A 25,385-nucleotide genomic window follows, 5' to 3' on the forward strand; every position below is an offset into this window, starting at 1 on the left:
CGGAGCAAGATAGAGAGAGCCATTCCCAGAGGCTAAGTGCTTTCCTGAGTACAAAGTTCCACCAAACCCACGCACCTCGAGTGACGTACTTGCCGATACCCACACAGGAAGCAATTCCGAAGAACCCAGTATAGGATGATGGACAGGCACAGAGTGAGGGAGTACCGCATAGCGCTGTTGAGCGTATGGCAGAGGCTGTAGAGAAGGCTATGGGTACACAGCAGGAACACCCAATAGCGTAAGAGACAATGATGACAGAAGCAGTTTTTCTTGATGATGTCACGGCTCTAGCATCTCGGGCTCGCCAAGTGTTAGCTTCGGCTAAAACTCAGGCGTTGGAGGCAGTGGTGAAAGAGATGGAGGCAGTTATATCCTTCATGAGGTTGGGATGTCCATCTACGTTTAGAGTTTGTTTTGAGGAGAGAGGATGGCCAGAGGTGGAGACCATGGAGATGCGGCAGGAATGGTCCATGACAAGAGACCCTAAGAGGGAGAGCCGGGTAGAGGCTCTGATTCATGAGATAGCGAAGTTATACAGGGAAGCATACTACACTCTTCGTAGGAGTCAGGCGAATCAAGTAGTAGCTAAGAGAGCTTGGGAGGAGTCAACTGCCAGGTTAGCTTCAAAGAGGGCAGCCTAGGAATCTAAGAGGGCGGCCTAGCAATCTGAGAGGACAACCTTGTTAGCAGAAAAAGAACAGTTGGCAACAGAAAAGGACAAGATGGCAGCAGAGAAGGAGGAGTTGGGAGAAGTAGGAGAGATGATGCAGTCAGCCCTGGAGCTTCAGATGGAAGCAGAAGCAGATCTGAAGATCAAGAAAGAACAGGTCTACAAGTTACAGATGGAGCTGAACGAGTTGAGGATGCGGACGCATCCCTCTGTCTAGTACTTATGCATTGATGTATTTTGCTTTGAAATTTTGTTGTAATTGTCGTCCGGAGACGACTTTTTTTTGGGGGGGCATGATGTTGTCGGTAAAATGTATAGTGTAGCCAATGGGTAGAGTAGTATCTGAACGGGCGCGTGACCCTTGAGTCACCCCTTCGGAAAAGTATATGTACACGTCCGAGATGGACTTCGAAATCACCCTTGTAATTGTGTAATCATTGTATTCGAATGGTAATCAGCAAGTGCATACATGAATAAAGTATCTGTTCTACGTTATCTATATATGTGTTAAGCTTTTTTACCCTATACGGTAAACAAGTACCTCGATTTGTGCCTCAATTTTTAAGCCAGCGGATCCAAAAATTGACAATATATTCTTTCTGGATTTTTTGAGCTCCTTTTGGGTACCCCTCCAAATATTCTGGGTCTTCCATTTTTTTTGCCTCAAATAACGTGCTTTCACAATTTTTTACGCTTTTTCATTGAAAAACCTGCTATGGCATCATTCAGTAATATTTTTCTCAAGAGCAATTCAATATTCAATGGTTGGAATTATGTCACTTGGAATTAGCAAATAATTGCAACTTTTGAATATCAAAATATCGATCAAATTGATCTAGGTGTTACACAGCATCCAACTGCCCCTGGTACTAATCAGGATACATGGGATTTGAATAATCGAAAGGCGGTGATGCTTCTCAAATTACCCGTAGCTGATGATCAGCTCTCTCAAATTCTATCAAGCAAGGCAGCTGTCGAGATGTGGGCACATCTCAAAGGTCTTCATGAGACTTCTAGCAAAAGAAGAGCTTTCTTCTTGAAGAACACTCTATTTTCTATTATCATGGATGAGCAAATAATGCTCTAAGCACACCTGAATAGGATTCAAGAAATTCGTGATCAGTTGCTTACCATTGGTCGCAAGATGGAGGAAGAGGACATTGTAGTTATCACTCTCTGGAGTTTACCAAAGTCCTACGAGCATTTTATCAAGACTCTCAACATCATGTCTTCTAGTGTTGATCTAAAGTTCATGGATCTCTACACACTTCTACTTCAGCAAGATCGTTGGAAACAACAATTTAGTAGTAGTTCTAGCTCCACCTCCATAGAGAAAGTCTTTGTTGCTAAATCCTTTCAGAAGGATAAAGGCAAGTCTCAGCAGAAGTCCTCTGCTCCAACTTCAAAAGACTCCTAAAAGAAGAACATTCAATGCAACTACTGCCACAAGTTTGGTCACATGAAGGTTGAATGTCGAAAACGCTTAGCTGCCCAATCTAAGTAATCTTATCTGCCTTTATGCCTTCATGGCTAAAAGACCTATAGATTATATGAAGTCGTCTATCTGGTACATTGATTCAAGTGCCTCTAGTCATTTCACCCACCGCAAAGATGTAATGTCCCCTTTTTAGCATTCATAGCATGATGTTGTCGTTAGCCTATTTTCCCACAGTCTCGTAGGCTAACCAGGACATTAAAGGGACTTAGACGCCATTTGGCCTAGATAGTTTCAATTGCAGGTCTTTCTGAGGGGTTTTGAGGCAATTTTGGGCATACTTACTATTTTATAACACATTGGAGACATAAGTTACATAAAAGGGAGTGATGTTTTATCCCACATTGAGAAAACGAAGGATTGAGCCCTTGTGAGAACACTATAAAAGAAATGAAAGAGCTTCTTTTAGGCATGCTTGGAAATATCAAAGAAATTGGAGAATTTTCTGGAGATTATGTCTCAATAGTTTGAAGGATGAAATCCCTTCAAGCTGGAAATCTTGACGCCATTGAAAGATATGGTCTTGAGATTCAACATAGTAGCAATCCGAAAAAGCAGATACGAAAAAGCAATCCGAAAAAGCGGAACCGAAAAAGCAGGCTGAAAAAGCGACTAGGAAAAAGCAGTCCGAAAAACTGGAACCGAAAAAGCAGTTCGAAAAAAGCAAAGCAGAAGGGACAGCGTTGAAGGAAATTATTACAGCCATCTACAACCAGGTTCTTTTGTTAGTATTGCTTTTTAGGGTGTTATAAGCTTTCAACTGTAAGTGTGCAATATACCAGCATTATCATTTTGTAATCCATGTAAATGCCAAAGTCTTGGCCATATTTCATGAGCATTGTATTTTTCATTGCAATTAAGAAGATAATAGTTGCTGGTGTCATTTAAGCAATTTAATATCATTATTTATCAGCTAGTTAGTTTGCAAACCAACTGTTTGTAAAAAATGCCAGTTGGTTGTAGGTATTCATTTCTCATGCTTAGATCATCTATATGCACTAAATATTGTCAAAATTAGTAGCACACTCATGTTAGGTCATTGTGTAGTCCATTGTAGTCTTCTAGCACAAGATTCTCATTGATGCAAATTGAAGAAAAAGTCATTTGAAGCTAGCTGAAATACTATATCAGCCATACGTCCCTTGCATGTGAATTGTTTGATGAAATTCCTTGAGCTTTCATCAGCATTTTTTGAGGGCAGATTTGAGGAGGGTTATTACAGTGGTATCAGAGCTTGCTTGCAAAGTGTTTGATGAACTGTCAAACAACTGAAGTATAAAGATTTTTGGTGTTTGAAGAAGTTATAACCTATAAGGGTTATTACAGTGGTATCAAAGCTATAAGTCCTGCCATCCTGTGGAGGTCTTATAGGGAATTTGGAATAGCCAGATAGAGAGAAAAATGTTTGACAAAATGAATGCCGGTCCAGATCAGGGAAAGGAAAGATTCTTACAATTATTAGACACCTTAGCACAGGGACAGCGATCAGCAAAGCAAAGAGCACAGGAACAGAGTCAGAGATTTGAGCTTATGATGCAGATGATGGCTTGTCAAATGGGGCTGAATGCTAATGTGGGTGGAGGAAATAATCAGAATGGTAATAATCAGGATGGGGCACATAATGGAGGCGAACAAGTTGGGAACAATTTCGGTCATGCACCCCAGCAAACTAGGACAGTGAGTTCGTGGCCCATGATTCCCATATTTCCTCCTAGATCTCCAGAGCAGCCCGTACCAAAGCCCCAGAGCACTGATATACAGGACCAGCTGAGGAGAGACTGGGAAGCCGGAGGTCCAGATTTTATTGCTGCAATCACCTTTAGGGAGTATATAGATGTGCGGATGAAGCATATGCCACGTGGACATGACAGGAACCAGAGCTATGAGCTACAAAAGAAAGTAGGGAAACTTCAATTACCATATTATGATGGCTCGGGGAAGTCTACAGCAAGAGCTTGGATTCAAAAACTTGACACATACTTTCAAATGAACCCTATGCCTGAGGAAGAAGCTATTAAGTATGCAGCAATTCACCTGGATGGGTTAGCACACGAGTGGTGGCATCATGGTATGGTCACTATGGGTCATGCACACATTACCTCATATGTGGAGTTTACGGAGAGACTAATTGAACGTTTTGATAGGCCTAAGGATCGTACCTTCCCTATGACAGGCAGAAACTTGTATGAGGAGTTTAACAAACATGCTGATTCAATACAGGGAGACATTAGCACATCTTCAGGTAATGGTTTATCTGCATCATCTTCACAGGCAGAAGGGGTTTCAGATGTTGTGCAGGTTGAGCCAGTTGCATCAGAAGGTGATATCATAGGCACACCGGATTGCGTGATTGACACAAATAGTGATTCCAATACAGTTGGGCTGGATGAAGTTACAGCAGTTGAGGATACTGTCATGTTTGAGGACAGTACAGTTGATCAGAAGCTGAGCATTCAGTACTTTGCAGAAAATGAGTATCAAGCACAGTTGGATGCTTCTTCACATGAGATAGAGGCTAGTAGCTCTTCACTTGGTTTGGCAAGCCAGCTGAAGACAGGGGACAAGGATATTGTCGCGGCTTTATCTCATCATGACAGGATGCATGGATTGATTGAGAATCATATTTGGATGATTCAACTGCAGGAGAGACAGAAAGGAGTCACAACAGGTTCTTCTTGTGACGACTTACAGCAGATCAAGGAAGGCATGGAGGCAATGAAGGTAAGTTACATACACCTACTTTCAAATCGCGATCATCTCCTTAATCTTGCAAGGATCTATTTAGATGCATTGAAGAAGGAGGAGGAGGTTGACCGGCTTTCTCATGAGCTGGAGGATACTCGAAATTCTTTGGTGTGTATTCAGTTGGCTCTCCAGGATTCTGAGAGACATGTGGACGAGCTTTGTCTTGAGGTTAGCTCAGTTCAGGAGTTAGCACATATAGCAGGGACTCAGTTTTCTTTTACAGTCAGGTCACATGTTGATGGTTTCTCAGAGATGACAGGGTTTACAGGAGAGTCCCAGGATCTGAGTATTACAGATGATAGCTATTTTGAGGTTACTCCTTTGGACAGTGTACCAGGGATAGAGTATAGGAGTTCGACCAATCGGCACAATCATGTGTCTAGTCAGCTGAGAGTTGGCAAGCGAGACATTGCTATTGCGTGCGAACATTTTGATGCTGCTCGCCAGTTGTTAGCAGTTTATGGATGGGGTTCTCCTACTAGTGATGAGCAAGGAGGCAGTTATCTTTCCTTGACAGAAATCCACTCTTTATGGGAGGCTATTCGGATTCTGAGATAGAATTATATGCAGTTGGTAGCCGACAGAGATTATCTTATGGAGTGGGGGAGTACGGCATACGAAGCATTATTGGCCAAGGAAGATGAGGTGAGTGAGCTTACTCAGCAGCTCGAGGTGACTTCTGAGATTCTTGAGAGTACACAGTTGGCTTTCGAGGAGTCACAATTTCATTTGGCTAAGGTGACCGTGGAGTTAAAGCGACTGCAGTCTTTACTAAATTCTGTACAGTCACAAGCTGTGGTGTCTGGTGATCCGAGGATGTCCATGGTTGAGATTGTCAAAGACAGTGGAGATGGGAATGCATCCATCCTTGATACTAACATTGGCATATCGGGTTCGTTCCCACTAGAGTCAGCATCAGTTGAGTTGGGTGCTGCAGCAGATTGTTGTGGTATGCCTGACATGGTGGTGGCCTCTAGTACTAATGGCACGGAGACTAGAGATGTTGTATCAAAGATCATGTGTGATATTGGTGAGCCGGCAATTGGCATGGTTCATGCTAGTAATACTACTCCCTTGGTGATGTCTTCGGAGGTAATAGTCAGTTCCAACATGGTTAATGATCGATTGCAGTCTGAGCCACTGACTAAGATTGGCGCATTCTATTGGCATTACACTGTGAGGTATGCTCATCAATTTACCTTTGATGACCATGTTGATGAGATGATGATACAGAGATGTACTTTGGTTCCTAGTGCTTGTCATCAGTTATGGGATGGTTTGACGCCTCGGGATGAGAGTTGTGATGGGCATGACATGGCGATAGGTTCTATTGTTGACAGCTTGATAAGACATGACTTAGAGCAGGAGTTTGGGAGTGATGCTTCAGCGGTTGTTGTTATTGATTCTACGCCTTTGGCTATGACATCTCCTGACTTAACTGGTGATCAATCACAGTGGGTTGTATCACTTGTTCATGGTGAGTTGTTGACTGAGGTTGGTTCTTTTTATCAGCATTATACTATAGGGTATGTACATCAGTTAGCATTTGATCCTTGTGTTGAGGAGTTGATGGCAAGCAAATTTGGTTTGGGTTCCATTTCTTGCTGTTTATCTTGTGATGTCTTTTCACCATCAGCGGTGCATGGGAGTTATGGTTATGAGACAGTGGCCGGTGATCTGCAGAGTTGTGTTGACTGCAGGAGTTCTGCAGTGTGTGGATTCTCCATACGTGGTGCAGTTTCATTCAGGAGCGTTCACCATTGTTGCAGAGTTGGATTATACATTCCGTATAGGCCAGTGGGATGCGTTGATGGTATTTACTGTGTTGGCAGCTTGATTTGTTCACTTTACTTGAGTTCTGATGTTCTAAGAGTTTGTGTCTCGTGGGTTTCTGACTGTGGCAGTTGTGATTTTGGAGTTTGGTTGAGCTGTAATTGTCAATTTGATTATGGATTCCTCTTAGTTAATTTTTAGAGGTTGTTGCAGGAGCCTATATTGATTGACAGCAGTATAGTTCATGACTACATTTGGGATCCAGGTGGATTGATTGGATTGTTGTTCGACCATTGCTTGGGGACAAGCAATTTTGGGAAGGGCGGACTGTAATGTCCCCTTTTTAGCATTCATAGCATGATGTTGTCGTTAGCCTATTTTCCCACGGTCTCGTAGGCTAACCAGGACATTAAAGGGACTTAGAGGCCATTTGGCCTAGATAGTTTCAGTTGCAGGTCTTTCTGAGGGGTTTTGAGGCAATTTTGGGCATACTTACTATTTATAGTAAGTCATCTTGGATATGGTCGGACATCTAGTGGCAGCGGTATGTCGATGGTAATTGTTTAAAATCAGCAAGAAGACATGTTTATCATTGATAAGATTTGTTATGCATTGATAAAACTATTTTATAAAGTTAAATATTTAACTTTATTAATGCATAGACTATAGTTTGTGGAAAATATTTAAATTAAAAGAGTCCCCTTTATTTTATAGCACATTGGAGACATAAGTTACGTAAAAGGGAGTGATGTTTTATCCCACATTGAGAAAACGAAGGATTGAGCCCTTGTGAGAACACTATAAAAGAAATGGAAGAGCTTCTTTTAGGCATGCTTGGAAATATCAAAGAAATTGGAGAATTTTCTGGAAATTATGTCTCAATAGTTTGAAGGACGAAATCCCTTCAAGCTGAAAATTTTGACGCCATTGAAAGATGTGGTCTTGAGATTCAACATAGTAGCAATCCGAAAAAGCAATCCAAAAAAGCGGAACCGAAAAAGCAGTTCGAAAAAAGCAAAGCAGAAGGGACAGCATTGAAGGAAATTATTACAGCCATCTACAACCAGGTTCTTTTGTTAGTATTGCTTTTTAAGGTGTTATAAGCTTTCAGCTATAAATGTGCATTATACCAGCATTATCATTTTGTAATCCATGTAAATGCCAAAGTCTTGGCCATATTTCATGAGCATTGTATTTTTCATTGCAATTAAGAAGATAATAGTTGCTGGTGTCATTTAAGCAATTTAATATCATTATTTATCAGCTAGTTAGTTTGCAAACCAACTATTTGTAAAAATGTCAGTTGGCTCTAGGTGTTCATTTCTCATGCTTAGATCATATATATGCACTGAATATTGTCAAAATTAGTAGCACACTCATGTTAGGTCATTGTGTAGTTCATTGTAGTCTTCTAGCACAAGATTCTCATTGATGCAAATTGAAGAAAAAGTCATTTGAAGCTAGCTGAAATACTATATCAGCCATGCATCCCTTGCATGTGAATTGTTTGATGAAATTCCTTGAGCTTTCATCAACATTTTTTGAGGGCAGATTTGAGGAGGGTTATTACAGTGGTATCAGAGCTTGCTTGCAAAGTGTTTGACGAAATGTCAAACAACTGAAGTATAAAGTTTTTTTGTGTTTGAAGAAGTTATAACCTATAAGGGTTATTACAAGAGACTGGTTCACTGACTACTAGCCTTACACAGATTCTGTTATTTTTGGTGGCAAAGAAGAGTACACCGTTGTCGGTAAAGACAACATTCAAATTCAGTCTGCTGGGAGGAATCTCATTTTCCTCATTGTGTACTATGTTCCAGGGATGGAACTAAATCTATTCTCAGTCAGTCAGTTACTGCGACATTCTCCACAATTGGATGCCACCTTCAGTTCACATCAGTGTACCATCATTGATAGGATGACTCAGTCAATTGTTATAGTGGGTCTTAAAGATCATGGTCTTTTTGACTTACTGATTTTGGTGATTCTCAGAACTTAGCTATGGTTGCTTGTCATTCTTTTGTTGGCACACTTTGGCATCAACAATATGGGCACTTAAATGTGCATCATCTCTCTCAGCTTGCTTGGTATGATCTTGTACTCGGTTTGCGAGAGATTCAAACTCAATAGCTTGGAGTTTGTGATGCATGCCAAGCTGGGAAGCAACATCGTACACCTCTCATAAGTGGCAATTCATGGCGAGCTTCTCAAGTACTTCAGCTTGTTCATGCTGATATCTACGGCCCTATGGCCACTCCTTTGATTCTTGGGTGTAGGTATTTTCTGTTGTTTGTTGATGATTTTAGTAGAAAAATGTGGGTGTATTTTCTTAAAAAGAATTCACATGCATTTCCTATATTTCGGAAGTTTAAATCTTTAGTTGAAAAAGAGTCTAGGAAATCTATTATTACTCTTAAGTTTCACAATGGGGGGGCATTTTGTTCTAATGACTTCTCTAGCTTCTTGGTTACTCATGGCATCGAACATCACTTAACCACACCCTACACACCACAACAGAACAGTATAGTTGAACATCAGAACAGAACAATCACCGAGATGGCTCGATCCATGCTCGAATACAAACATGTTCGAAAGAAGTACTGGACAGAAGCAATTAACACTGCAATTTATCTTTTGAACCGATCACCCACCGTGGTAATCAAAGGTAAAACTTTGAAAGAGGCTCTGTCAGGTAGCAAGCCCAAAATTAGTCACCTAAAAGTTTTTGGCTCCCTTGCTTTTGTTTGAATCCCTGATGTGTCACGCAACAAATTGGATCAAAGAGTCTAAAACTCATGCTTGTTGGATATAGTAGTTCTCAAAAAGCCTACTACCTGATTGACACTGAGACATAGTCTCCTGTACAGTTGTGATGTAGTCTTTGATGAGCAACGAGGACCATTCATGCATGCTTCTCTTATCCCTAATCCAGCAGACCATCCTATGAAGGCTCGCGATTTAGGAGTTAGGCTTCCATTAGGTCCACCTAATGGGATGGCTCCAATAGCTCCTACAACTTTAGTTAGATCGGTGATCCCTATATAGACACCTCCATCTTCTCTTACAGGATCACCTTGATTTGTAGATGTTTCACCTAAGTTCGATCTAAATTCTTCTAATGAGGAGCCTAATCACCAAGCATCTCCTGATACTAATGTTGGTCGTTCTCCTCTCCGACCTAAGTGGTGGGCAATGACACTTGTTGATTTTCGGAATGATGAGCTCATTGATGGGAGAATTGCTCAAGAAAAGAGGAAACCTACATAGTTTATTAATTTTGCTCTCATGGCCAAAATTTATAATGTGTTTGAACCTCAAACATATTCTGAGGCTAAAGGAATTCCAGAGTGGGAACAAGCCATGAAAAATGAACACCAGAGCCTATTGAAGAACAACACCTGGGTCCTTTCTAATCTTCCACCAGGGAAGAAACCCATTGGCTGCAAATGGGTTTACAAAATCAAATACAACTATTATGGGTACTTTGGATAAGTACAAAGCTTGTTTAGTTGCAAAAGGCTTTTCTCAGCGTCAAGGCATTGATTGTGAGGAGACCTTTGCTCCTACTGCAAAGATGAGTACAATCAAATTAGTCCTAGCCACGACAGCACAATTTGGCTAGAAGGTCCATCAGATGGACATCAAGAGTGCTTTCCTAAATGGTGATCTCCACCAAGAGGTCTACATGACACCGCATCCTGGTTTCAAGGTTGTTGATAAAGACCATTAAGTTCTCAAATTAGTGAAAGCTCTCTATGGTTTGAAACAGGCCCCTAGGGCATGGTACATAAAAATTGATAAGTACCTCAGTGATCAAGGCTTCAAGAGGAGCTCTTCAGACTCAAATTTGTACATCAAGAATACTGATAGTGACATCATCCTTCAAGTTATTTATGTGGATGATTTGATCATTACTAGCAATTGGGCATCTTTGATTCAAGGAATCAAACAAAATATATGTTAGCCTTTTGATATGACTAACCTTGGGCTCATGCATTATTGCCTAGGTGTTGAGGTTTGGCAACAGTCTTCTGGTATATTCATCCTAAGTTACCGATTTTGGTTCTAATGCTGATGCGGGTGTGGGGTGCTGATGCGTGGATGCACAAATGTGTGAATTTTTTTGGGGGGGATTTTGGATGCATTTGGGTGCGTCCATACATAAAAATATATATATTAGTATATATATATATATGTGTAAAGTTGTCAACTATAATTCATGTATGCAAAGAAATACAAGAAATATACAAAAATAAACCAATCATTGAATCATTATCCTAATTAAATTCAAATAAAAGTAATGTCTAATTAGTGAATTACTCAAGTTCAAGATTTCAATGCAATTCTAATTACAAAATCAAAACATAGTTTATGGTTCAATGTTGATCAATCAAAAGCCAAGGCTCAAGATTCACAAAACACATTCAGTCATTTAGAATCATAAGGATTCTCAAAAAAGTCCACATTCTCATCATGTTCTCCTGTTGCAACACTTGCAAGTTCATTTGAACCATGTGTGGTTCCAATTGTGCTAGATGCACGTGATATGATGTTATCAACATCATCATCCATCATCACAGTAAGATCCTGAAGTGTTGCATCCAAGTTTGCACATTCAGGGGCTACATCCCAAAGCTTGGTTGACCCTTCCTTGTATCCATCCTCCTTACATGACAAAAGACACAAGTTTGTATGTATATAAACAAAGTCCTCAGTTTTCTTTGAGCCCAACCAATTGCACTTCACTGAATGGATATAGGAGTATGTACTCCAATTCCGTTCAGCAGAAGAAGAACTTGCAACCTGAATAGTGTTCATAAAATTTAAAATTAAACATGCAAATGAAAAGCAAATTAGAGATTGTTAAACACTAAAGTGTAGAATGCAATTGTTAAATAAATAAATAAATGAAAACTTACTTATGAGAGGATCTTGATTGCAAGAGGTTGTAGATGCTTGAATGGTTGACCATACATGTACCACCATGTGATAGCTCCCATGTCATTTTGGTTCTTTATTGCATATGGAGTAAGTTTTGATCCTAGAGCAAATAAATCAAATTCTTGCTTCACCTTTTTGTGCATTTCATCATTTGGGAAGAGTCTTGCAAATGCAATGTAGCACCTAGTAGCAACTTCTTCATCCGCATATGGTGCAATTCTATCTGGCATAGCAAGTATTTCCTGGCTACAGTACCTTGGAGATAAGGCATATGCAAGGAAGTGCAATGGGGTAGTCATCCTCTCCCAACGATGATGAATGATATCCTCCACCTTTTTGCACAAGACTTCACGTTCTATGGGATTACTCTCATGTGCTTGTATGGAAAGCTTTACCTTTTCTACCATGGTGTCCATGCCATCATACACATACCCCAAGAAAGGTGCATTTGTATCGGCAAAGCGTAGCATAGTCATGATACACTCAGTGAAATCCAATACAAATTGCACAAGAGCCCACCAATGCTCATTTAAGATCATACCCCTAACCTTCAAGGCTCTCTCTAAATTTGAAGCCTTCCATATAGCCCATTGGTTACAAATAACCATTTGGCCCAATGTTGATTGCACCTTAAGGAGTTGTTTCAGAACAATAGTATGAGATGCAAATCTAGTCTCAGCAACCTATAAGCAAGTTGACAATATGACATCAAATATAAAATGAAGTTATAAAAAAGAAATTTGATAATTGAACATGAACATAAAACTTATTCAAAATAAATAAATAAATGAAACTAAGTAATTACAATTTTAAATCTACCTTCAACAACTCCAACTTGGAGAATGATCTGAATATAGATTGTGACATGTGGTGGTTTGTCACAGACATTTGTAGCTCCTCTCCCTCTTGGTATATTTGCTTCACCCAATCTATTTGGGTGCCAATTTGTTGCATGACCAAGTTGAGAGAGTGTACGGTGCACGATGTCCAAAAAATATGATCGTATTGAGACTCAACCAAAGCACCTGCACCCCTACAATTTGTAGCATTATTTGGGACCACCTAGACCACATTCTCACTACCCACCATCTCTATTGCCTCAATGAGAATTCTAGAAATGAATTGTGAATCCTTAACTTGTCCTTCACAATCAATAGCCCTCAAAAACATTACCCCTTTGGGGAACATTGCAATCACATTTATCAATAGTTGGTTTCTTGTGTCTTTCCATCCATCAGACACAATAGTTATGTCGGAAGTTTTCCAAGATGTCCTAATTGGTTGAAGAGCTTTGTCTATTTCTTTTTGCAAAATAATATGCACCTTTTCAAACCTAGGGCTAATGTAATCAGCTAGTGCTCTAAGGATGGTTGCAACCATTTCCTTCCAATATGGCGATCTTACCAAATTGAAAGGAAGATCATTGGCATAACGGCAACGTTCAAGTGCTTCATCAGCAATCTCTTTTGCCTCCATTTTGAATGCTTGATCCAATGGACCTCTTTTGCGAGTTATAACTTTTGCTTCATCATCCTCCTCTCCCACTTCCAAGAATGGATGTTTGGAGGATGCAACATGATCGGAAGGCACATTCACTTTGCTCTTTGTAGATGAAGGTTTTTACAAACTTGTTTTCTATTTGTTCACTAAACAATCAGCAGCCTCTTGTTCTTTTATGAATCCAGCTAACTGTGCATCACTCAACCTTTTTCCATCTTTACTTCCCTTGCACAATGCTATTCTTTTACCAGTAGGGCCTATAAAATGAGCTTTGACCTGAGAATACAAGTTGTTGAATGGTTTACTATAACATGCATTGCATCTCCAAATGTAGCCTACCTCTGGAAACCTATGATGATCTTGTCGTGTGTCTCCAAAATGGAGATGCCACTTCAATATTGAAGTTATCACTTCGTTCTTACCCTACTGCTGAACTTTGACTATTAGTAGTAGTCATTCTTGCACAATAGAAACTATGAATCTAATAAGAAAATAGAAAAAATTGGCTTAGATATGTTTAAAAAAACTATGAACATGAAACATACAGTGCAAATATACAATACAAAAATACTAAATAAAGATGGCTACACTTATTCCTTCATTTCCTTTTTTTTAAAACGAAAAATCTTGAAAACATTCTTCTAAAACTTGAAAAATTCATGAAGATCTAAAAAAAAATCACTAGAAAAGCTCATGAAATGGATCAAATGCTTACTTTAGATGCTTAATCGTCCTTTGTGGAAGCTCATTAGACACCCTAAGAATGATCCTCTTCAAAATTAATGACCTTGCTTTCATACTGCCACAATGGAGACCAAATGAGAACAGAGGCCAACTGCAAACAAAATGGGAAGAATGGGCAATGAATGGCCTCTTTTAGGGTCATTTTAGGGTTCTGAGGCAAATACGAGAAAAATTTAATAAAAAAACATATAAAGCACATGTTTTAAAAAGTCTCTTAAGTGATTGGCCGCTCAAAGCATCTGGATGCTCACGGGATGCTCTCCCAAGCACCCTGCGCGCATCTGCAGGAGAAGGAAAAGCTTCCTGACAGCACCCCCCGCGCATCCTAGACGCATCCATACACTAGAACACTAGCATCTGCATCCCCCTCCATCCTAGACGCATTGATAACTTAGTATTTATCTCTCAGTCCAAATATGCAGGGCTCTGTTAGACAAATTCTGTATGTAGGATTGCAAGCCTACATCTACACCCATGGAGAAAAGTCTTAAGTTATCAGTCAATTCTGATTCTCCTCCCGTTGATGATACTACATACAGGCAACTAGTAGGTAGCCTCATCTACCTCTTAGCTACTAGGCCTAATATTAGCTTTGCAATCATCTACATCTCATGTTTTATGACAGTTCCTAAGGCTGATCATTGGATGGCAGCAAAGTGTGTGCTTCGTTATGTGAAGATCACTTCAAATTATGGACTTTTTTACTCTCGAAGTACTAATCCTCGACTCAATGGGTTCACTAATTCAGATTGGACAGGCTCTATTTGCGATAAAAAGTCATCTTCTGGATATGTGATCAATTCGGGATTAGGTGCCATCACATGGACCAGTGAGAAGCAGCAGGCAGTTTCTCTCTCCTCTACAGAGGCCGAATACAAAGGGACAGTCAAGGAAGGTTGTGAAGTTGTTTGGCTTCGTCGGATGCTTGGGGATATGCAGATGTCACTAGCAGGACCAACCACTTTGTTGATAAAGAAGGTGTTCTCAATTTAGCACGAAATCCAATTTTCCATGAACGAACCAAGCATGTGGATGTTCACTATCACTACATACAACAACTAGTTGAAGATAGGACAATAGACTTACAATATGTTCCTAACCCAGAATAGACTGCAGACATTCTCACCAAGCCTCTTGGTTCTAATAAGTTTGTCAAATTCAGAGGACAACTTGGTGTTGTGGATAGACTAACCATTAAGGGAGGGTATTGAAATAATAGATAAGCTTCTATTATTAGTTAATGGTTATCTGTTTGTAATCTATTGTAAATATTAGAATGTTCTAATATTTTGTTAGATGTAGTTATCGGTTAGCTTTCTTTAGCTTTCTTTTAACTAGAATAGAGTATTTCTATTCTTTACGAGTGTTTCCTAAGGAAACATTGCTTTATTCTTTTGTATATATAGACCTTTCGATCTCTATTAATAACAAGCAACTATTTTACCAATTACTTTGTAATACGAGGCTACTTGGGTACTTAAGGTACTGGTACAGGTATGGGTACAGGTATTTTCCAAAATAGGGGATGGGGGTACTTGGGTACATTAATTTTTTTAATCTAATTTAATATTTATACAAAATCTGAAAAAATTGAGTCATGTCAATGGTTTTTCAAAACAAGAACAGTGATAAAGTTTGCAAACGTAATCTATTGTTTTCAGTTTTAGATTTGCAATATATTTGTAAATCCTAATAGCAATATCACAAGATCATAAATCATATAACAATGCCATATTGCAAATGATAAAATTCTAACTTGAACAGTGATAAAGTTTACTATTAATCAGTATTGAGTCATAAGTTTCAAATTGATTACGTATTGAATTAACTATTAAGCTGGTGCACAGAAAACAATTGAAACAAATATCAGAAATCTTAATCAAGAACCTTAGCTATGATGTTCTCCACTAAGTACCCGGTACTTGGGCTACATGTACCTGGTACTTGGGTACTTGGGTACGCATGCCAGTGGTGTGGATACATGTACCCATGCAACCTAGCAATTTTACTTGCAAGTAAATTGTTGTATGCATTGTTTCCCCTATTTTTCAGTCAGATGCAGGGGTTGAGTTCATACTAGGGAAATTACACTTCATAAATTGTTGTGCCAGCTTTTAGCAAGATTTCTGGGTAGTACTGTAAGGTTTGTGCACTAAATTCTACCCCCTCTAGCCTTTGCTATACAGCTACGAGCTGTTGTGCAGAAACTTGACAATCTTCTCTACTTTGGTTGGCTAGTAATTTTTTTCAGTCTTTCACAAGTAAAAAAAAAAATGAAATTTGCATTACTTTGAACCATTGTCACATCATAGATTATTTAGGGGTTTATTTTATATTTCTACATCTGTTTTCATTTATTTTGTTAATCAGAAAATACAAATAAAGGACATGATTTTCTAGTGTCCATTACAAATAATATCCTTCCTATTTGCACTTAGTATTGATTGAGGGAAAAATGGCTAACAAATCAATTGTACCATATAGATTTCACCATCAACCTAAGCTATATCATGAATGTGTGTACATGTCACAGAAAAATTAGTTAATGATAATATTAGGCATGCATGTTTGGGGAATGATAAACTATAACACAAAATTCCTATGGTGATAAAATGGAATTGATTAGCATAAGAGCTGATAGATAATGGCAACAACTATTTTGTGGTTTTGGTGCTCCTTGTTTTTGTTTTATGTTGCTATGATCACTTCATAGTTGCCCATCATAATGAGAGTCACAGCATTGCTAATGCCTTAGCAATTGCATATAATACTAGGAAGTTGAGGAGAAACAAATGATGAATGTATGACACGAAAAAGACATTAATATCATTTGCTATGGGGTGAAGGGGATCATGATATTGTTTTCTGAAAGCAGATTAAAAGAAATACTGAACACGAGAATTTGTTCTGCAGTTAGATCTTGCTATGATCACTCCTTCCTACTAGTCTATGGTAATGGATATCACAGTATTGTTAATGCTATAGTTATCAAATATCGTGGCAGGAAAAATGTGGGAGAAAAAGATGCTAAATGTATGAAATGAGAAAAAAAATTGTTCTCAAATTGTTATGGGATGAAAGAGGCGCGTGACACTCTTCTGGAAACAGATAGAAAGAGACTCTAAGCAGAAGACCAATGAAATTAGATGAACAACAGAGAGGACCAAGTTGCAAGTCATATTTTCAAAGCTTGTGGATAATACTCTGTACAGATCTATAATACATACTTTGCTGACTTTGTAAAGAAGTTCATAAAAAAGGTTTAACTATCACAGTACATGTACCTAAAGACTTACCTCCCCAGACAAGCAATGCATGACCTTCTAGATTGCATAACCCATAAAACTTTAGTTGACATAGATCCATGCCATTTACTTTCATATTCTTAATATTTTATAAGCAATAAGTCAATTCTTAATAAAAATATCAGTGTCTAGTCCTATCATGTATTGAGGAAGGACGTCCAAGACAATGCATCCATAATTAGAGATCTCATACATGTACATAAAAGATATACAAGACTAACCATTAAATTCTTTATCTTTACAAGCTACAATTTTAGTGTGACTACTGTCTTTATTTATGGGCAAAAATACAAAATCTTGTATTAATATTGGAAAAGAGATACAGATCAACCAGAACATAAGTCTGCTGCTAGTAAGAAGTGTTTAAGAATGCTGATTACAAATAAAGCACAAAATCAGGTCACACTGCCTCCGAACACCTTTCTTCAACTTATTTTGAGTTTTCAAAATTAAATCATAACAGAGTTGCTCTTTATACTGAACATTCTCTAATCAAATCTGACCATTCTCAAGGTCAAGTCTGCTTGTATATTTGCCTTTAAAAACCTCTGAGAATGGTCTTCTACTGTAACATCCAACTCACAGCCTAATTTGGGCATACTAAATATAAGCTTGATCCCTTAGCTTTGGAATTTCCTCAGCAAGCATTCTCAGACGCTGCATTGGTACTATCCATGTGATCAATGAGTTTCTCATTGGCTCCTCCAAGATGTCTCAGAAAATGGCATTCAAGGATTTCGGTTGCTCACCTAAATGGTTTTATTTATATATATAAGCTTAAATGGTCTTTACCCTCTTTTTCGTTTATCATTCTGCTTGCTTAGGAGTGTGCATTTTTCTAGGTCAACTCCTGTATGTTTTTGGTTTATATCTAGGGACTCTTTTTCTGCCAGAGTCCTTTACTATTTCACTTGGTAAATGTTCCAATCCCATTGATATATTTTTGGTCATTTGTGGACATTAATATATTTTCCTTTCATTCCTTCTATATACAAAAAAAAACATGTTATCGTTAATCAAAAAGCACAACCAAGAACAATATCATTCACTAATAAGTAATAAAAATATAAATTAAAAAGAAAAAAATTATTTTAGCATAGAACATCAAGCACACAGTATGATTGGCACCTTGCGATAAGCAAGCGAACAATATAAGTATGACCTCCAGCAGCAGCATAATGCAATGGAGTGAATCCATTAGTCTTGTGTGGACTTATTCTCGAGCCCTTGTCCAACAGTTCCTTTGCACATTCCTCATGGCCATGAGAGCAAGCCTGTATGAAAGATGAAATTCAATAAGATAACCCATATAGGTTTAAGTCTAGTTTACCTTACAATTAGATATGGATTTGTGTTTTCGTAATAAATGAATTTTATTACTAATCATAAAGTACAGAGCAAAAATGAAAAACAACTACTTAGAAAAAAAAACATATTTCAGTTTATCTGTGAAGCAATAAAATATTATTTATTCACTTTTGTATACAAACATGTAAACTGCTTGTTGATGTGATTTTTATACCACTACAACATATAGGATGAGACACTCAATGCTTTGAGATGAAACACCAAATATTGTATCCTCTCTTGAATTAAGAGACCATGCATGTTAAAGATTGCATGAAAAGATCATAGAGGCAACTCCAAGGTCCCTTCAAATGGTGGATTTAACACAATTACTATGATGTGATATGCTAGTTTCGCGGAGGGGACTTGCACTAGTTTACTAGGACCATGTCAACTAGACTTTGAATGATATGGCTACACAATGTGCAATGAAAAATATAATGACTTTCAATTCACAAAATGAAATACAATAAACTTAAAATTACGATTCTAACTACTTTACTTCTATTCAAGGATGCAAAGAATAGTGAATATCTTTGGACTCTATTAGATGCAGTCTTGTCATCAACTTCGCCACCTAGTGCAATTTCTAAGCTGTGTAAGAAAGATGTTAGTTTACTTCTATTTCATCCAATCCTGCCTATGGATGCAAATCAATGAGCAAGTACCAATTGAAGTTAAACTCATAATAATGCCATTCGACCACTCAAGGTGAGACTTACAATCAGTAAGCAGGCAGCTTCTTGGTCTAAGATCAAGTCAAGCAAGAATGCATTCACAATTACTTTTACCTAGCTAAACTATTCAAAGAAAATTCTAACTAAATACTTGAAATTAAATCTATTCTAAATGAGGAATGCAGAGCACCATGCAATACTCCAATTAACTACAAGTATTCACTATGCACAACACAACAATAAACATAGAGCAAATTTCGCAGTATATTTGCAACAATTCTCCAACAATCTCCTTTACAAATGAGAGTAGTGGGGTTTATATAGGAGCCCAAATTACAATGAATGGACAAGATTAAATCAGAGTCAATGGCCCATATTTAATCAAAGAACACCTTAATTAGGGTTGCTACAATCATTAAATGCATAGCCAATAAAAATGAAGCAGTTCAAAACGAGCCAATGAAAAAAATTAAAGACATGAGGACCAATAAGAAAAAACAAAGATGCCTAGTCATCGTACAAGTCATCATCCAAGAGATGTACCCCCTTCTCTTTCTCCTTCTAGCATATTCAATGAACTTAATCATAATTGTACCAAGTTCATCCATAGCAATGTTGGGTAGGCTGCTATATAGTAATTCAATCACCTCTAACCTCCCGTGCAAGAATCAAATATGATATCCCAATCTTATGTATGCCTCTGCAAATCATTAATGGAAATCATAAGGGAGAGAAAACCATCCAAATAACTCTTCTTAATGGATTCCATATTTCTGAAGTAAACTGATTGCATCTTTTCTTTTAACTTCTCTAAATCCAACTCACTAGAAGCATCAATGTCAAGTCCAAGTAATTCCTTGGTTGAAACAAGGACTTTCAAATGTATCTCAAGGAAAGGACCCTCAATATAAGGACAAACATCGTATGCAAGCTCAAATGTACACCTAATGGACAAGGAATGGTACTAATCACCAAATTCATATGCACTACCTCTCTCAATTACTCCATATGTTGAAATGAAAAAGGGGACACTCCTTAATGCCTTAACAAGAGGAATCCTCTCGTCTCCAATTGGCTGAGATTCTCACCATATCTCCTCCAACTCTTGGACTTTATTCATCAAATATGTGGTTTTGTCATAGGGTTTGACCAATTCAATGAGGAAATCCTCTTCTTGTTTCCTGGTCTCACTGACCCATCCTCTTACCTCCTGATGTGTTCCTCATTACGTATCATGCAACTCCTAAGAAATGGGAATATATAGAACAAGTGCAACACTTTCTTGCCCTACTAGATTCATATGTATGCACATAGTTGAAATTGTTGTTGTAGCAACTTATCGCCAAGGGCCAAAAGAAATCAGCCAAAAATCAGAGATATTAATTGACAACTTATTGGGAAAAAATCAGTAACTAAAAAAAATCTTAAATTAGTTTTGAAATGCATTTTTTCGCAAAATTCAATAAGGTGATGCATCTAATGAGTTTGTAACGAGTAAACAAAAGAAACAAGTTGAGTCTAGATATATTTAAATGTAAATGGGTACAAAATGGCATCCCCATGTGGAAAGTGGATGGCTGGTAGCTTGATAGTCTAACTCTGAAGCATTATAAAATTAGCAATTTGTCTTTGTAAAACAATAAGTATATACAAGTATGATGCAGGGGCATTACGAGCCTCATAAGTATGCATTATGTCGCTCTTTTGGTTTTTAGTGCGTTTTGGTGTTTTTGAGTCTAATAAGGTCATTTATGACCATTTGTGGCCATATTCATCCATTTTCGAAAGTTAAAGTACATTGGTTAAATATTGTAAAAGTTTCAAAAATGTTGCTCAAACAGTTGTCAAGCAACTTTTTAAAAAATTGTTGTTTTTGTTTTAAAAAATGTTGGTTGGTTGAAACAATTTGAATTGATTGTACAAGCATAAATATGACCTCCCAATTCAAATACAGAGGTTGGAGAAGCATTGAATGAAAAAAGAAAAAAATCTTGCACGTACTACATTGCATTTTTTCTGTTACAGTCTAATTGTTTCCTTTGGTATGGCCATGTATTATGCAGTACAGTACAGTACTGAAACCAATAGAAGAAGATGGAGAAGTACTTCTAGGTTTGATTTTTTTTCATTTGGGTGAATTTAAGTTTACAAAAAGGTATGATCATTTTACTAAGGGAAGGTTTGAAATGTATTTTTCCTAGAAGTTGCAGGCTGTTGCAGGGCATTGCACGGACTATATATTTCACATCCTGATCTTAGACCAATTGGGCTTGAAAGATATGTGAATCTACCTTCTAATGCATTTAGTCTCATCAATTCTTGTTAAGTTTTGAGCGAGATATTGCAATTTTAGACAGAACTGGTATAAACCTTTGGTAGGGTAACCAGTGAGCAATAAAAAAGTACATCTTTGCTTTCCACTGGTCAAAGGCCCTATAATGTGGTGGAATGGCCTGTAATATGTATGTTCTCATATTCCAAAGTTGCAGTGATTGGTAGAAAAGTTTGCACGTGCAAAAGAGGGACGGTCTGATATTCTCATGTATCAGAATATCAAATGACAGTGAAGACAAAGGACCAAATCAAAGTATGTGTCACTTGTGTTTTGTCAAGGAAGGATGGCAAGGAAATATACATAGAGATTTTGCAGACCTGTGCCAATAGAATTTCAGTCATTTTTGTTAAACAAACACTTGTCAATGTTGACTGTCCTAATAGGACTGTGGCTGCCAGGAATAGCAAATCAATAACAGTCCAAGTTTAACAAGTATCTCCATGGGGAGTGATTGAGTGTTGGTGTGGGGATGTGTTTTTGGGTGGTTAGAAGACTTCAAATCCTATATAGAGTATGGGTATATTGTTAAGGTTATATGATCGTTTACTGCAAATGTAGTACCACTGCCATTGTTATTGGTGTCTTCCAAATGGCGATTTGAAGACTCATAAATATGAAAGGAGACATCTCTCTAGGGTTAATCATCATTAGTTAATATATTAATAATATAAATAACCATATATATATAGATAGATAGATAGATAGAGAGAGAGAGAGAGAGAGAGAGAGAGAGAGAGAGAGAGAGATGATGATTTACCATCAACAATGTATCTCATGATCAAATCAATCCGACTGAAGCTACAAACTTAACACTCCCTCTAAACTAGGGAGGATTGTTATAGAACACATTATGCTCTCGAGTATAAGAAGAGATATCATCTCAGTATGATATTCCTGGAATGGCATATTTAAGAATATCAACATATATCCATCAACTCAGATGTTATCTTTCAATACAATCTGAAGTATGTTTCAACAAGAAACATCAATCATATGATATTCACCATGCTTATATTCTTTTGGTATGTGCACTAGCATCAAATCCTTGATGCCTACCAAAAGAATATGTTATATCCTAGTAGGGATATGAGTTATCTGATTTCCGGCACTCCGGGACAACAACTTAATGAAGTTGATCAAATAACTAGTAATCAACATCTCATGAACTCTATCATGACAAGTATCATGATCTTTAGCACTCCGGGACAACAAGTTAATATAGTCTAATCATGATACATTCGTTATCATGGCTACTGGCACTACAGGACTGCAACTTAATGTAGTCTATCATGATAACAAGTCAAATTATTGATAAGATCGTCACCTTACAATAGCAACCCTCCAAATATGCATATATTGATGAAAGATCGTCACCTTACATGACAGAATCCACATATGCAAAATAGTAACCACCATGAACCAAGTCAAAGGATGGTACAAGGTCTTTCACTCAACTTCTCTCTCATAGAGGAGAATGCATTACAAGGAATTTGACTTGGAACTTCTCCCTCATAGAAAAGATATCATTTACAAGGGATTGCACCTCAAAATTCTCCCTCTAAACAATGGTCCTTGGGAAGTCAAGTCTTGTAGTTACTCCCTTAGAGGCTCTCTTCGCCCAAGGATGCCTGTCGAACTCCCTCTGAAGCAAAATGTCTAAGATCCTTCAATGTAAACTAAACTAGATCCTCTAGTTACTCACCCTTGAGCTATTGTCAAAAGATGACAATCTGAACAACCAATCTTGATCATAGAACAAAACTCCATCACAATCTGCTCCCTCTCGATGAAATAGCCCCTTGTCTTGTCTTTATATAGTCTCGTATGTTATCACTTAACAACATTCCTAATGCATCATTCTTCTTTTCTAGGAGTAATATTCCTCTGCACATCACTGTCCTTAATACACATTGCTCCAATGAATGCCCATATGCATCAAATCAAAAGATGATTCAGATTTGAAACTCTGATGATGTTTATATTTATGCTTTATCTATAGAGAGAAGTCATATTTTACTAATTATTTGTCTTCCCTCCTTATTGAATAATCAAATTGACTCTCTTCATATATCTTATACGAAGAGAGATAAATTGTTTGGTGATGATAGGCCCTATGCCTCTAAGTGCTTACCTTCCTTATATCTACTCCTAATATCATTAAATGATACAAATTGTGCCGATTTAATCATTCTTGTTGGCTCTAGCTTTTCTTTACTTTTAATTATTTTCAGTAACACTATGAGCTGTTCAAGTCATTTCAGATTGACAGGTCTAAAAAATGTGTAACTGTCGTTCAAGATTGATAGTAAACATCCCCAACTCCATCATAGCCTCCATGCATGATATCTAAAGATGGTTCAAGTGGGAATGCAACATTGGTTATTATTCTGTACTGATCTCTACCAGTTCTGATCAATGAGTTCAAATCTGAACCTTAAGGTGTTTTGTCAAACAATTATCATGAAATCACAGTCCTTCAGCATTTATGCACCTTGTACTCATCATATTACTGTATTACTGATACAATGGCTATGAATGATAATTGAGCCACAACCAATTGGAATTGTACTGAAATTAAAACTTAATAATCATGTCCATACATTCATGACAGTATATCAATGAGTCTTAAACTATGCACAGAAAAAAAAGATGACAGACCTTTCAGTATTAGCAATGTCAAGTATAAATAATGCAAGGAAGATATATGGTGGGCGGACCCTAACAATGGAGAATACCACTGAAGTAGTTTATTAATGCACCACGTACTCAGCCCAACAACACTTCCTGGTACCCGACCAACCTGCCGACTACCACTGTATTCTTCTATCACCCGTGCTGAGGAAAGTAGTCGACTCAACTCGTGAAGGGAGTAAAAACCAATGCTATTGCCAACTGCGAATCCCGTGAAACCACCTAGATACCCTTTCATGTTCACCGTCAGCCGTTATTCATGTATTCTGCCGTTACCAGTATATACTGTTCAACAGACCTTCCCACCCGCAGTTACTCTTGTTAGTCACGCCTTCTGGATACACGTATGGCAGAGTTTTCCATGCATAAACCTTCCAAGTATGAGATGAGAGACTGGCAATGATTTTAGAAACTCTAGTCTTAACAGCAGTCCACAATCTTAATGACTCGTGGAGATTATGCATTCAACCTGGAACCATTCATATCCTCTATCTGCTGGTATTAATCTGACATATTCCCTTAGCCAACTATCCACTATCCACTATTCATATCCACAATTGACTAGAAAGACTATTATATTTCACTGTAAAAATTGAATGTACTTACTTCCACATTGTCCGAACTGGGGCACCTTGCTGATTTCTCCCTAAACTGTGTTTTAACATCTAAAGAGGAGTTTGGGGTGACGTCCAACTTCCTCGAAAAGAAACCAAACTCGAGGGATTTCGTCCTCAGAGTTTCTAACCAGTCATATTAAAGCAACCAAGACATGTCAATGTATTGAGTTCATAAATTCTTGTGTGTAAATCCCAAGGCAAGGTCTCTTATTTATAACCTTGAAGTGAGGGAAAGAGCATTGGAATAAGAGATGTGGGATGAAACAACAATTTCATCCTGTAGTCACTTAAGTCACTTTATAAAGTAAATGATTTTATAAACATAAAATAACTTTATGTAAGCACTTTTAATTTAATAAATGATATACTTAAGATAAAATTTCCTATGTGACTGGAAAGCATTGTTTACCGTATAGGTAAAGTAAATGAACGCATACAGAAAGTAACAGTAGAACAGTAGCATAATATTCGCAATAGTAAGTGAATGGTGATTTACAATGATCCCGAACGGGATATAAATACTACTGCCGAACCTTCCCGAAGGA

At 37.8% G+C, this 25,385-nt stretch overlaps 1 protein-coding gene across 5 annotated transcripts in view; it reads right to left on the reverse strand.

The window, feature by feature from the left end:
* LOC149569825 (uncharacterized) overlaps positions 1-25,385 on the reverse strand; it is a 217,515-nt gene that overhangs the window by 71,608 nt on the left and 120,522 nt on the right. For all 5 annotated transcript variants that reach the window (XM_089822553.1, XM_089822549.1, XM_089822548.1 and 2 more), the window contains one exon: positions 18,302-18,447. In XM_089822553.1, the coding sequence (XP_089678679.1) occupies positions 18,302-18,447 (146 nt within the window). The remainder of the gene's footprint in view (positions 1-18,301; positions 18,448-25,385) is intronic.

The sequence above is a fragment of the Cupressus sempervirens genome, chromosome 3 (assembly GCF_028749045.1).
Source record: "Cupressus sempervirens isolate cs-2001-9-10 chromosome 3, ASM2874904v1, whole genome shotgun sequence".
NCBI classification, from domain to species: Eukaryota; Viridiplantae; Streptophyta; class Pinopsida; order Cupressales; family Cupressaceae; genus Cupressus; species Cupressus sempervirens.